Here is a 15,429-nt window from a genome sequence, read left to right as displayed (position 1 = left end):
TGGGAACTGTAGAGGGAGAGGGAGAAGCAGGCTCTCCACTGAGCAGGGAGCCAGATGTGAGACTTCATTCCAAGATCCTGGGATCATAACCTGAGCAGAAGGCAGATGCTGAACCGACTAAGCCACACAGGCGTCCCCTGACAACCACTTTTATTATATCCCACAATTGTGTGGATCAGCAATTCACATGGAGCAATTCTTCTCTTCCATGTAGCATCTACTAGGGTCACTCGATGGTGTTCAGCAGGTGGCTGAATGACATGGAGGGCCCAAGATGACATCACTCCTATGAATCGAAGGCTGGAGAGCTGGGTTCAGCTGGGCCTCCCTCACCCTCCATGTGCTACCAAGGCCTCTCCCATGTGGTCACTCCAGCAGAGGAATAAGAAACTGTCTTCAAAAAATGTTCAAGATCAATTTTTTGATCCAAATCACAGGGCAAATCCAAACCACAGTGAGATGTCACCTCAAACCCATTAGGATGGCTACTGTTACATTATAAAAATTCAACTGAGTACATCTTAAAGACTTGATTGGCTTTATTAATCAATTAATGAGTTAGGCCATATTCATCTAGCCAGAGGGGAGTTCCAAAGTGGTACAGAAAAGAAAAGTTTTTTAAAGGTAGGGAGCAGAAAAAAAGAAATTACTAGCTAAGAATCCATTGTTTTAGGCACAGTCACCCTCCTGAGGGGAATGGAAAGGGTCTATCGGTAAGTTTCCTTCTGTGGACCTGGTAATTTGCATGTTGACCGATTAAAGGTTAAAACTGTAGTTAGGTTGGGGCTCCTGGCTGGCTCAATTGGTGGAATGTGAGACTTTTGACCTTGGGCAGTGGGTTCAAGACCCACCTTGGGTGTAGAGGTCACTTAAAAATAAAATATAATTTTAAAAAATTGCAGTTAGGTTAAGGATGAAGTCTTGGTTTACTGAGGGAACTTGGGTAGCTCAGTGGGTAAAGTGTCTGCCCTCAACTTAGATTATGATCTCGGGGTTCTGGGATCAAGCCCCATGTCAGGCTCCCTGTTCAGTGAGGAGTCTGCTTCTCCCTCTCTCCCCACTTGTGTTCTCTCTCTTTCTCAAATAAATACGTAAGATATTTTTTTAAGAAGTCTTGCTTTACTGACTTTCGGCCTTAACATAACTGACACCATTTGGGGCCTGTAGTTTTATTTTTAACACTATTATCCCCCTGAAGAAACAGAAAATAATTGTCAGAAAGACAGGAAGAAATTGAAACCTTTGTGCAGCATTGGTATGGTTGTAAGATGGCGCAACAGTATGGGGGTTCCTCAAAGGATTAAAAGTAGAATTACCATACAATCCAGCAATCCCACTTCTGGGTATAGATCCAAAAGAATTGAGAGCAGGGTCTTGAAGAGGTATTTACATACCCGTGTTTATCACACTATAACCAGAAACTGGGTTTGCCTCTTGATGGGTGCTAAGCCAAAAGACACAACCACATGAAAGAGTAGAAAAGGAAGGATTTCACTTGAAACAAGTAAGAACAGCAGGGATATTTCCCAAAGCAGCATCTCCCTGAACAACAGTGGAGCAGTTTTAAGCTCAGGCTCACACATATTCATGGGAGGGCTGGGCCAAGGAGTGTTCTATACAGACTTGGGGCAAAAGTCTTTGTAAGTTAACAATGTCCAGGTTCTAGCTAATAGAAGTCATGAGGCAGGCAAGGGTCAGCATCATTCAGTCTCTGGTTCCAATTAGTCCAGTGTTCAAGTGCTCAAACTAGCTTATATCCTGCAAAAACAACTCAAGAATGTGTGTGAGGTCAATTTTTCCTTTTGAAACAACACTGAGAGTTCTACCACTGAATTCTCGTCTCTGATATGGTTAGGCCTCCATCCAGGCCTGTCGTGGCTGTTTGTTTTTACATTCTTCTCTTCCCTTAAAATCATCAGTTAGTGAAGTCTCTTTTTCTACAGTTTTCACATACCCCAGGAAGTTCTGCAAGATATGAGCTTGGGCGAGTAGTGCTGCTCAGGCACTGATCACAAAACACCTGGGTTCCTACAGTGACTTTTGTTATGTCAAGAAAACATCAGGGAGGGACGCCTGGGTGGCTCAGTCGATTAAGCTGCTGCCTTTGGCTCAGGTCATGATCCCAGGATCCTGGTATCGAGTCCTGCATGGGGCTCCTTGCTCGGCAGGGAGCCTTCTCTCTTCGCCTCTGCCTGCTTGTACGCTCTCTCTCATTCTCGTTATCTGACAAATAAATAAAATATTTTAAAAAAAAAGAAGAAGAAAAGAAAAGAAAACATCAGGGAGCAAGAATTCCTGTCCCCTCAAAGGTCCTTCTAGCTGGACTAAAAATCAAATTGCCATGTGACAGATTAACAGGAGAAAATCAAATTTAATAGGTGTACGCCAGGGGAATGCACATAGACATGGAAATTCCAAAGATAGGCAAAATGGGGTGGAGATGTCTTTCTGGGGGTAGAGGCCCAGAGCATCAGAGGAACGCATACAGGGTGAGAAGAGCAAATGTTTGGTAACTAGATATTTGCCCTTCCATACAGATGGGTCACTCACATAAAACTGATGTGTGTTAATAACTCTTACTCTGGGAAAGACTCCCAATTTAGATTCTTCTCGGTGGTTAAGGGAGGTTTCTCTTGAGCCGGTGTAGTTATAGGAAGACAAATACCCTCTGACCCCACTCCCAGGAGCCATTTCAAGTTGTCCAACTGGTAGAAACAGAAGGAATGGCAGTTACTGCGGAATGGGGGAAGGGAGAAGAGAGGAGTGTTGTTTCAGGGATATGAAGTTTTAGATTTGCAAGATGGCGAAGTTCTGGAGATTTGTCTCACAACAATGTGAATATAGTAAACACTCCTGAATTGTGTAATACCTCAAAGTGATGGTTAGATGGTGAATTTCATTTTATTTTATGTGTTTTTCTGCCACAACAACAACAAAAATAAACTGCCAATACTTTTTTTTCCTTTTTTAATCTATTTGTTTATTTTAGAGACAGAAAGAGAGCTGGGGGGTGGTGGTGCAGAGGGAGAGAATCTCAGATGTCCTGCTGAGCAGAGAGTTGGAGCTCTCAGGGTTCTATCTCACAACCAATGGGATCATGACGTGAGCTGAAATCACCCGTCGGAGGCTCAAAAGACTGAGCCATCCAGACGCCCCTGCCAGTTCTCTTAAAGCCCAGATTCAAAGGGAGAGGAACAGAGCCCCACCCCCATCCCTTCATGTCCCCCTAACCCCAAAAAGAAGAATGCTAAAAAATCTGCAGCCACCTTTACTGTGCTATGCCCACCGTGGGGCACATCCTGTTGAGAGCACCTGGGGGCACAGAGAGCGAGGCTTTATTTCCAGGTGCCTGTTTCAGCCTCCGGGAGAGGAAGGATGTCGGGAGGCCCCAGGAGAGGTGGGCGTGGTTTGAAACAATGGAGTGGGAAGAAATGGCCAAGCTTGTACAGCCAATGAGAGAAAATGGACTGGACCGCCTCCCTTCCTCATTTTCCCAGCAAAGATTCAGCGAGCCATTCTGCTTGAAAGCCTGACCGCTCCCACCCCAAGCATTTTCCTCCCTAAGATGCCTGCCCCCTCCCCCAGCTATCCCGACAGTGGGGGGCTGCGGGCCCTAACTGAATAGGTTGATTGGAACAAGGAGCAGAAGCAGACCACAGGAGACCTTGCAAAGTCCACAAACACAGGGAAAATTCAGACACGCAGCGTTTAGATAGTCTGGACAATGTGGACATTATAAACGCCAATCTCCTGAGCGGTGACTCAAAGGACAGCTTCGTGAATTTGCAAAGAGCCCTTTAGAAACGGGGCGACTCAGAGCCCCGTGATGTGTTACAAGGACAAACCCGAGTGAACAAAGATCCAAAGCAGTGTTGAATGACTTATTCAGTCCTGCTCTGTGCAGATCTGGGAGGATATGACATCTTTTAAATTGCCTCCCCTGAGCTATGCAATAGCCACAGTGCATGGGAAATGCAAGCAAAAGTTTGGAAAAGAAACCATGTTTTAGGAAGCGGACATCACAGTGTAACCAGAGGAGGGCTTCCCCACCACTCTGCAGACCGCCTGGGTAGCCGGGTCCCTGGCCTGGAGAAATGACAGCCACATCCGGAAAGGAAAACCGGCCTTTTCAACTCCTCCACCCGCTGGCTTCCCAAATCTGTGTGCAGGCCCGCCCTTCCCAAGCCTCAGGTGGGAGATTTCTCACCACGTTTGCTATTTAAGCCATCCTGGGGGCATTCTTCTTTTGCTGCTCCTGGCAAAGTGTTTTCCTGATATTGTGTGGGGAGTGTTTGTGTTCCAATCACCACCAGCGGGAGCAGGCTGGTTGTTTTCAGCCTTGAAGTCTGCAGGATTCTCAAATACCCTGGGACTCCTGTTGAATCGTGGTATCATGCACTAGGAAGAAAAAATTTGGTGTTTGTAATGTCTGAGGAACAGAGACTTTAAGCAGAGATATTCCCAGGAGGCCCTCGCTAGAGAATGAGTGCCTCCTTCAGTCTTGGACCCTAGGAGTCTTCCTGGCGCCACCCAAGTCCAGCCTCGCTCTCCGGCTGCTCTCATTTCCCATTCACTTCGTGGCTCCCCACCCGGCCTTGACACTGCAGGTGGAGAGTGCAGTTCCAGGGCTAACCAAGTCAACAAAGAAGAGACCTTGAAGAGGGAAGGGTCGAATAATCAACAGTGAGGTCAGTCAGGGATCCAGTGAGGGGTCTGGTCACATGGAGGGAATGGGTGATCCAAGATGGCAGCAGATCCAAGAAGGATTGGTGGTGACTGACCCACCCTGGGCAGCCGCTAACTGGGTTAGACCCCCCAGTGGTGGAGTGTGAACAGGAACCTTGTGAGATTGGCCCCAGATGTTCTCTTCCTACAAGAAGGCTCAGGACTTTACAGGGAGATGTCCCCCCCCCCCCGCCTCCAGAAAGCTTCCTTCTCCTCCTCAGGCTTGGGTGTCAGTGCTGGGGGGCGGAGGGGGCTGATCAAAAGCCCTTGCACCCCCGTGTGTTCTCTTCCTAGCCCACTGTGATGTCGTAAAGCCAAATCAGGTAGCTTAGAGCCAGGGAAAAAGAGAGTGGGAGTTTCAGGTTCCTGGATGCCAATCAATGGTTCACACCAAAGCATGCTTTTCTGTCGTGAAACTGGGGGTGTATTTATTTGTGGATGTCCAGAAAATGAGGGCTACCTTCTTGCCTCCCTCTGCCCCTGCATCACCCACATAGGGCCTGGCACTTCCACATACTACCTTCTCTTCCCATGTGCATACCTACCTTTTCAGAACTCATTCCCCTCTTCTGCTTCATGTCTTTATAAACAGCACCCATTCCTCCCTCTCCCCCACCCCAGCTGACACCTTTCATGGATCTTACTGGAAAACCTGGACATTTTGCTCTGTGCATTTGAAATAGAAGAATATTTGGAGAAAAATAGAAAAAAATTAGATCACTAAAATCGTAGACACACAAACTTGACTTTGGATTCCATCTAGCAAGACCAGCTCCTGGGCAGCAGAGCAGAGAGCACTCAAGGTTCAGAAGCACCTATAGCTGCATGTAAAACCCGTGGGTGGCCTTTGTTGCTTTTAATAATATCCGAAGAAAGCATTCCCTTCCATAGGGCTTCTACCAGCATGATGCAATCTCAGAGAATCACTACAGATTAATCATCATTAGGACAAGATCCTATTTCAATTATCCCCTGTGTCGTCCGGGTACATCAAAGCAACTGAGATCTCTTGCTGAGAGAATTTCATTGGAACCATAATGTGCATAAGATATCTTACAGTGTTTTAAAGTGTACCGGAAAACAACAAGGGGATAAGTGCTCGAAAGGACAGAATCTTCCAAAGGTTTCTCTAGCCCTCATTCAGAAACCATAATCTTATCTTGTGATGTGGAACAAGGACTATAACTGAATAATGGACCGGTTGTTTTATTATCATATTTGTTTCTAAGTACTCTGTGATGGAAACAGCCCAGCAGGCTATTTCTTTCAGCCCAAATTTGGCCAGCTAGATGCATTTACCCATCTTCACAACATACAAGGGACCCTTAAGCCCTGGTTAGCAGTGCCGAAGTATATGGAGATCGTCCAGAGAAAGAAATCAATCGTACTATTTGTAGTCGTCCTTTCAATATAGGGAATAGTCTCTAAGAGTGGGCTGGACAAAAGGAAAAGCAGGTTATCCCCTGAGAATTTGTTCTAAAGAAAGAAGTTGAAAGAACAAACAGCTTTCTATGCCACGATACTTTTCTTGATAACAAAAAAAAAGGGGGGGGCGGACCTACCTACCATCTGCCAGTGGTCAAACAGTTGAGAATGGGATACTGAGCGTGGAATGAAAGGAATGATATTGGAATGGAATATTCTGCAGCTCTTAGAAACTGACGTTGGTGGGGCATCTCACTGGCTCAGTTGATAGAGCATGCAACTCTTGATCTCGAGGTTGTGAGTTCGAGCCCCATGTTGGGTGTAGAAATTACTTCAAAATAAAAAAAAAAATCATTAATAAAAAGAGAAGGAAATTGAAGGTGATGATACAGAGTGGAAATGCAGAAAATTGTTTTTAAGATGTTAAAAATGTCAGCTATACTGTGATTCCAACTGTATAAGATAAAGGGCACATTTGGATACGGAACGGAAAGATATATGGGAAAAAAGCGGTGTCTCCTTGGCAGCTGTTACAATGTTGATTGCATAATAAATAACACCTGGAAAGAAAAGGAAACCGCTCAAGTGAGACATTTTCTGTGCCAGGCAGAAAAATTGTTGATGCTTGGGATCATTTCACATTCTTCCTTGCTCCTTCAAAGCAGCCTGTAATCTTCACCCAGATTTGGGGAACACACATTTCTGGGTGATGGGGGTTCTCCTTGCCAGAAGACTGTGTGCCATTTGGTTATGGAACAGGTGCCTCAAACTTTCAGGCTTCTTTAAAATAAATCTAAAGTTGCATTCGAACCATGTGCTGGTGTGGTTTTTCTGTGACAGCTACGCACAAAAATCTTGCTGACAGAAAATGATGCATTTTTTTTCTTTCTTTCTTTCTCTCTTTCTCTTTCTCCTTCTCCCCTGTCCCCCCTTTCTGCAGTTCTGCTAAGCCAATATTCTCTAGAATGAGCACAAAACAAATCAAATAACAGCTAAACAAATCGAATAAGAGCTTTTGTACATCAACATCAAGAAGGAGGACTTGAGAGAAATCAGAGTACAGAGACAGATCTGGACAAGAGTGAACCGTCTACTTGTCAAAGCACCTTCTAAATCTGGACCGGCAGAGATGGCAGTGATTTTCTGGAAGGAGATGTGATAATGGATTAAACACCAGCTCATGGGAAGATATCGTCGAATAAGATCAGATCACATTCATGAGAAGTCACATTCAGGAAATATTTTAAGAGAAAGGAATATAAATGTGCTAGAATTAACATGTAAAATATATATGTACTGAGGTTTGTAAACTGTCCTTTTTTAATCAAACTAAAAACAAAAAGCTTTAATCTTTCAACCTTCTTTTAAAAAAAGGCAGTCAATCCTAAATTATTCCTATCTCAATAGCCAAGAGGCTGATCAAGCGTCATTTACAGAGGAAGGCAGCTTAGGAAAATGCCTCAGCGTATTTTTCTCAGGAGCCGTGATCTTTGGTTCCCCATCTCTGCCGTGCGTTTATTTCACTGTGTAATTAGTAAAACCACTCAGTTCAGAGATGTAACACTTCAAACTTTTTACAGAGTCTGTGTTCAGTTTAATCTGTCTGTACAAGTTATTACTGAGAAAGTGATTTCTGACATATACTAGAACTCCATCAAGCTGTATATTACAGGAAGTACATCTTTACATCATAGGTCCCTGAGCAACCTAGCTATCCCTATCTTTCAGGAAACAGCATCAGGGAACTCTGAAAAATATAGAAAGCTCATTTTCACCTTGGATGCTCACATGTCATATATAGGCTGCTATCAAATAAACACTTTTTTTCTAATTCTCCCTAGTAAATGCATAAGAATTTAATATACTTTATAAGTAGGCATCTAAAAGCTCTCCTTTTTTTCCCCCTCTATTTCTTTGCTGTACTTGTCATCAGAAATCCATAGCCTTTCTTTTCCTTACTAACAGGTCTCATTTTTGTTTAAAAAAAAAAAAAATTGTTCCATTAAGCCTATTTCTAAATGATAGTAAGTGGTACTAACAAAATAAATAATAATTTAATAGCCTTAGAAATAAATGAATATATACTTATACAGGTCAAGAAACTTGGTAGGAGTAAGTTGCCTGTTTGTTTACTAATGTTGGTTTCAAGAATACTCAGATTTCTTTGAGTTGGTTGATATTTGGAAGTAGTTCCAACTGGTCAGTTGTCTTCAACAGTCTTTTGCTCCCAGGCTTCCCCCACCATAACCCTCATCACATATCTGGCCAATATGCAGAAAAATACGTAATACTGTAGTAGCCAACTTCTTGAGAATGGGCACAAACTAAAATGTACATGCCAGAGGGGTAATCAGTGTGAGCCACACCATGCTCCATACCCGAGTAAAACATGGACACGTAGAATGCCTTCATTTTTAAACTCAAAATTAAGATCGAATTAGCATACATCCCTGTAACGCCAGAGGGAGGATAAGACAGGAAGTGATACAGATAGGAGCTGATTTCTTGTTCCCTGTCTCTCTACAGACAACACTCCCATTTTTGCCAAATGTTTCTGGTACGAGCTATCTTTTCACCCTAAATGAGATTGTGTTTTAAATGGCTAAGAATATATTACAGGTATTCTCAAATGAGTGAACCCCAAATCACAAAGATGTGGGTTTTCTAAAGAACCAGATTAAGGAAATACTTACTATCTCTAAAGGATTAGCCATTCTGGGAGTTACCTGTTACAGTAAATATTAGCTCTCCCCCTGCATTCCAAACACCCTCCTTACGAAACTTAATTACACACAACTTTTCAAGAATTCATATTTTATTTAAAGGGAGGTACCTCTCTATCTACCAGAATATTAGAAAGTGTCAGTTTTCTCTAATCCGTGTAAATTACAGATTCCACTGGGAGCCCTCCATCATGGATAGTGATGTTTACGAAAACGAAGAAGTGCTTCCTATCCACATGCAAATGTTTTGTAAAATTTTTTTCTGTAAGACCTAAGTGTAATTTAGCATACCACAGTGCTCTGAGGAGGGTCATCGATGATGTACCATTTGTACATAGGTAATACACCTGTAAATCACTAAGTGTTAAGAAGTATGTTTTTATCTTTTTAAAAAAAAAAAAATGTGACTCCCTTTCTCATTCTGTTCCGTTGTATTGCGTCCAAAAAGTTGTGTGTAATTTTTTTAAGGTCCAGGAAATGTAAAGAAATTTGTTGGAATATCTGAATTTCTGTAAAAAATAAAAATAAAAATAAGATTTTGTTATTTAAACGAGGGCTTGGTGATGTGGCACATACATTCACCGCATTCAGTGTCTTCGTCTGGTGAGCCAGTGACAACACCATGATTTGACCAAATCAGCTATAATTCAGAAAAACTCCTTTGTGCGGGGCCCCTGGGTGGTTCTGTCGGTGAAGTGTCCAACTCTTGATTTCAGCTCAGGTTGTGATCTCAGGGTGGAGAGATCCAGCCCTGCGTCGGGCTCCACACTGAGTGTGGAAGTTGCTTGAGATCCTCTCCCTCTGACTCTTCCCCACACACTTGCATGTGCACACATGCGTGCACGTGCTCTCTCTCTCTCTCTCTCTAATAGCAAGAAAAAAAATTAAAAAGAAAGAAAAAAATCTCCTTTCTGTCAGATTCCATAATGTTCACCAATAGCAGACATTTATTAGATAGGCAGGACCCTCATTTAGAAGGCATGATTAACATCCCCAGACCTGGGGCGGCCTGGATGGCTCAGTTATTAAGCATCTGCCTTCTGCTCCAGTCATGATCCCAGTGTCCTGAGATCAAGACCCGCATCAGGCTCCCTGCTTGGCAGGAAGCCTGCTTCTCCCTCTCCCACTTGCCCTGCTTGTGTTCCCTCTCTCGATGTCTCTCTCTCTGTCAAATAAATAAAAATCTTTTTAAAAATCCCCAAACCTCTTCTAGCTGGCATAGACATACCTAAAACTGAATGTTCATATACTCAGCAGAATGAAATCAGCAAGTAACCAGCCAGATTGCTTAAGTAAAACTTGACCTGAAATGCTCAATTAATTGCTCAGTGTCCACTCGGCAAACTGAAAACAGCCATCTGCTCCTCGGCCATGAGCAAGCCTTTCCCAGCTATTCATGTTGAGTGTGTGCTGTCTAGGTGGGCTCCGGTGCCCCCTCTGTCACTCACTATAGGATTCTGAACACCTCTCAGCCTCAGTGTCCTTATCTATAAAATGGATGCAAGTAATAATACCTGGCCCCACCGTGTTGTGAGGATATACATTAAGTTAGAGCATTTTTATGCCTCACTGGTCAGAGATATTCAATGAATGTGAATTCCTTACCCTCTTCGACATTCACGACATTCAAGACCTAGAAGAAAAGAAACACAAAACATGGTTTCTGCTTTCAAAATACTGAGGATAGGGATGCCTGGGTAGCTCAGTCGTTAGGCGTCTGCCTTCGGCTCGGATCATGGTACCAGGGTCCTGGGATCGAGTCCTACATCAGGCTGTCTGCTCAGCGGGAAGCCTGCCTCTGCCTCTCCCTCTCCCACTCCCCCTGCTTGTGTTCCCTGTCTCGCTGTGTCTCTCACTGTCAAATAAATAAAATCTATAAATACTGAGGATAATTAGAGTGACATCAGCAGGGATTGAAAAATCAGATGCCTAGAGCAGCCAGGTAGATATGTGAACTAACACAGCAAAACAAGACAGGGCAGGGAGTAACAGGGACTGTGGAGCACTAGGAAGCCCAGGTCCCATCTAAAAAGAATAAATAGCTAATACTCAGTTCTCGTCATTCAATAAACGTGTGTGCCAGGAACTGTTCTAAATCCTGAGAAGATGATGGTAAACCAGACAAGCAAGATCCCTGCTCTTAGAGGTCTTAGGTTCTAGTAGGATAAGAGACCATTGGCAGGGAAATGTCAGCCAAGAATAGGTGCCCTCGAGAGAATGAGAACATGATGATGTGAGGGAGACAGGGAGAGGCTGATCAAGGAAGGCAGCTGTGAAAACATGGCATTTAAAGTGAGATGGGGGGTGGCACCTGGGTGGCCCTGTCGGTTGCGTGGCTGACTCTTGATTTCAGCTCAGGTCACAATCTCAGGGTCATGGGGTTGAGCCCCGTGTCAGGCTCTGCGCTGGGTGTGGAGTCCTCTTGGGATTTTCTCCCTCTTCTTTTGCCCCTCCCCCAGCTCCCTAAATAAATAAATAAACAAACAAATAAACACAGTCTTCCAAAAAATAAAAATAAGGTGAGATCGGAAGAAAGGGGGGAGGTCCCATGCCACACAGGGGGAGCCACAAGTCAGAGGCTCTGAAGTAGGAATAAGGTCACTAGACTTGAGACACAATCCGGCGACAGTGGCCGGTGACTGGAGCTGAACCATGAATGAGGTAGGCCAGGATGGCTGGTGCTGTTGTTAAGGGTGAGGCAAAGCTGTGGAAAGCGATGCAAGCTACTTTATGATTTTAAAGATTACTCTTGGCTTCTGCATCTAGCAGTATACACTAGATGCTCTGAAAAGCCTTCTTTACATAATACTCCCAGGACTTGGAAAAACGACAATGAGCTTATTTTTAATACACAGCTTAGGTTGCAAGAAAGTAAGAGAAATCCCAAAGGCATTTAAAAAAGAAGAGTAAACTGAAAACTGAGCGTGAAGTGTAAGCCAGTGCAGAAACTGGGACTGCCGGAAGGCAAATGCATACATCAGAGTGGGAGGTGGGAGGCTGAGCCTTGGGCCACTGAAAGTGGATGAGCTGAACTTGAGAGTCCCGCCTGAAAGCAGAGCACTTGAGAAAGGCTGCCACCTCCAGACCAGTGCAGCACGGGAACGATGTTCATGCTAGCAAACAAAAGAAGTCTTGTCAAAAATTAAGTCTTCTCATTAGCTCTAGATGGATTTGCTGTGGGAAGCGGGGTAGAAAGAAAAAGAATAGTTACTCTCGGAAATGTTTAATCCATGGATATGCACCCCCCCCCCAATCTGGAATGCAATCTTACACTCTTACACTCTTAAAAAACAAGAAATTAAAGAAATTGCCAGAGCCCTGGTAGCTGGCAAATTCAAATATACACCATTTTGGAAAAAAAACAAATATACACCATTTTGGAAGGAAAGCATCTTTGTAACATAGGTCTCACCAATTCAGCTCAACAAAGTATGTGTTCATAATTTGTAAGTTACTACACATATGAATAAGCCACAAGAGAGAATCAGCAGAAATCATGAATGACAGACTTACTGCCTCATAGATTTTAGATATTGCAATTACCAGACCCAGTATATAAAATAATCATGTCTTATATGTAAAAGAAATAAAGATGGTATCTACTTGAAAAATATAAAGAAGCCAATAGATATAATCAGTTAGACTTGAAAAGAAACAAAAAATTTCTTAGAATTGAAAAAAATCATCATTGAAATTTAAAATATGGTGTATCATTTAAATATAAACTAGGTGTAACAAAAGAGAGAACTTGTCAACTAGAAGACAGATCTAAAGAAATCACCCAGAATGTAATACAGAAAGCCAAGACTAGAATATGAAAAGTGGTTCAGCAACAGAGAAGATATATATGTCTAATCAGAAAATATATATGTCTAATTCTAGTAGGAGAACCAGAAAAAGGGAAAGACAATATTTGAGTAGAAATTGGCTGAAATGTTTCCATTAATGATAAAAGGTATAAATCCACACATAGGAAGCACAATAGTCATCACCCAAGATAAATAAAAAGTAAATTCAAACATGACAGTAAAGTGTAGACGGAAGAAAGAGAAAGGACCATGAAAGTAACCAAAGAGAAATGTCATACCACCTACAAAGGAATCATTTCTAAACTGATCATAAATTCCAGAGACATGGGGTGCCTGGGTGGCTCAGTGGTTAAAGCCTCTGCCTTTGACCCAGGTCATGATCTCAGGGTTCTGGGATCAAGTCCAGCATCGGGCTCTCTGCTCAGCAGGGAGCCTGCTCCGCCCCCCACCCCTGCCGCCTGCCTCTCTGCCTACTTGTGATCTCTCTATCTGTCAAATAAATTTTTAAAATCTTAAAAAAAAATCCAGAGACATTAGCATATATACACAAAGTGCCAAAGTAAAATAACTCTATCTAAAATTGTGTTTCAGCAAAAGTTGTCGAAGACCAAAAACAAAATACAATCATCTTGAGATGAACAAAGCTAAGAGGATTACCAGCAATAAAGCTACACCGAAGGAATTTCTAAAAACGAACCTAGAAGTAAGGGTCAAGATGCAAAAAAAGAGTAGAGAGCAAAGAATTTGGTATGTAGGTAGGTAGGTAGGTAGCATTGTACAAAATAATAATAAAACATCTAATTTACAGAATTTTTAAAAATGACAACTAAAATACTGGATAACCATACCATGTCAGTTGAGAGAGTTTAAGGCATTTATGTTAATTGGAAAGAGAGTTAAGATACAGATTAATAAGTCATAACTAGCAATTGGTTATTTTTTTTTAAAGATTTTATTTATTTATTTGACAGACAGAGATCACAAGTAGGCAGAGAGGCAGGCAGAGAGAGAGGGGGAAGCAGGTTCCCCGCTGTGCAGGGAGCCCGATGCAGGGCTCGATCCCAGGACCCTGAGATCAGGACCTGAACTCAAGGCAGAGGCTTAAACCAATGAGCCACCCAGGTGCCCCAAATTGGTTATTTATAAAGGGCCAGGTATACGTAACAATTCGTTTAGCCCTCATACCAACCTTATAAGTTAGATACTGTTGTTATCCTCAGCTCACAGATGAAGAGACTGTGGCACAGAAGGTTTAAATAATTTACCCAAGGTCACACAGCTATTGAGCAAAGGCATGGACTTGGCGCAATTCCTCCATCCATCCTTTGGAGCCTATGAAGCTCACATTTGGTGGCTGCCGGGGACCAAGTCCCAGCCCAGGCCAATAGAGTGGTAGCCACTGGCCTGACCACTGCTGCTGCAGGATTTGTAGCCATTGTGTTTTGCCAGTCACGAACCAGATGGAGCCCCAAATAAAACAGGTGTTTCAGTCTCCCAAAATCTGCCTTCCGCGGTGGCTATCATGTTGGGGGGGGGAGTGGTTTGAACCCAAAATGACAAAACAAGAAGCAGTGTTATTACTAGGCAAAAGTCCTCCTGCCAAGAAAGGGAATAAGAGTTGCTCATCAATGAAGTATGCTTTTAAATCACCCAGACAAGGGAGGATCTCCTTATATGGCAGCCAAAATCCATAAAGCTAAAGATTTATTAGAAGGTGAAGCTAAGAAATGAAGTAAATGTGTGATGAATTCTAAGTTCTTGTTGGTTTATGCATATGAGTGGCAGCTTTTTGTAATAAAATGCCCCAAAGCTACAAAAGAAAAGTGTAGGAAAAGGAGAAAAAATAAAAAGCACAATGTAAGGAGCACCCCTAGGTGGCACAGTGGGTTAAGGCTCTGCCTTGGGCTCAGGTCATGATCTCAGGGTCCTGGGATACAGCCCCACATCAGGCTCCTTGCTCAGTGGGGAGCCTGCTTCCTCCTCTCTCTCTCTGCCTGCCTCTCTGCCTACTTGTGATCTCTGTCTGTCAAATAAATAAATAAGTAAATCTTAAAAAAAAAAAAAAAGACACGATGTAAGATAGAAGAAATAAAACCAAATCAGACAACAAAATAAATAAATGTAGGTTAAGCTTGTCAGTTAAAACAAATTGTTGACATTGGAGTTTTAAAAACCCATCAGTATGCAGCTTATTCATACAGGGGCTCCTGGCTGGCTCAGTTGGTTAAGCAGTCTGACTCTTGATTTCAGCTCAGGTCAGGATCTCAGGGTCCTAGGATGAAGCCCCGAGTCAGTCCGTGCACTCAGCAGGGGTCAGCTTGGGGGTTCGCTCTCTCTCCCTCACCCTCTGCCCCTCCCCCCATGAGGGCATGTGCTCTCTCTCTCTCTCTCTCAAATGAATAAATAACTCTTTCTTTAAAAGAGAGATATAGGGGTGCCTGGGTGGCTCAGTGGGTTAAAGCCTCTGCCTTCGGCTCAGATCACAATCCCAGGGTCCTGGGATCAAGCCCCACATTGGGCTCTCTGCTCAGTGAGGAGCCTGATTCCCTTCCTCTCTCTCTGCCTGTCTCTCTGCCTACTTGTGATCTCTGCCTGTCAAATAAAATTAAATTAAATTAAAAACCTTTTAAAAAAATAAAAATAAAATTTAAAAAGATATAAAACATGATGCAGAAAAAATGAAAATAAAAGAATAGAAAAATATACAGTAGACAAATACGAACCAAAAAAAAGCTATCTTAATAGCA

General features: G+C 43.0%; 1 protein-coding gene and 1 pseudogene across 3 annotated transcripts in view; both read left to right on the top strand.

The window, feature by feature from the left end:
• LHFPL3 (LHFPL tetraspan subfamily member 3) overlaps nucleotides 1-9,423 on the top strand; it is a 571,790-nt gene extending 562,367 nt beyond the window's left edge. For all 3 annotated transcript variants that reach the window (XM_059170875.1, XM_059170877.1, XM_059170876.1), the window contains one exon: nucleotides 7,091-9,423. In XM_059170875.1, the coding sequence (XP_059026858.1) occupies nucleotides 7,091-7,119 (29 nt within the window). In that variant the 3' untranslated portion in view covers nucleotides 7,120-9,423. The remainder of the gene's footprint in view (nucleotides 1-7,090) is intronic.
• A 4,719-nt stretch (nucleotides 9,424-14,142) lies between these two features.
• On the top strand, nucleotides 14,143-14,452 carry LOC131830378 (mitochondrial import inner membrane translocase subunit TIM14-like; annotated as a pseudogene).
• Nucleotides 14,453-15,429: the final 977 nt, after the last annotated feature.

This window comes from Mustela lutreola, chromosome 4 (genome assembly GCF_030435805.1).
Source record: "Mustela lutreola isolate mMusLut2 chromosome 4, mMusLut2.pri, whole genome shotgun sequence".
Lineage (NCBI taxonomy): Eukaryota > Metazoa > Chordata > Mammalia > Carnivora > Mustelidae > Mustela > Mustela lutreola.
This window is presented reverse-complemented; position numbering and strand designations above follow the sequence as displayed.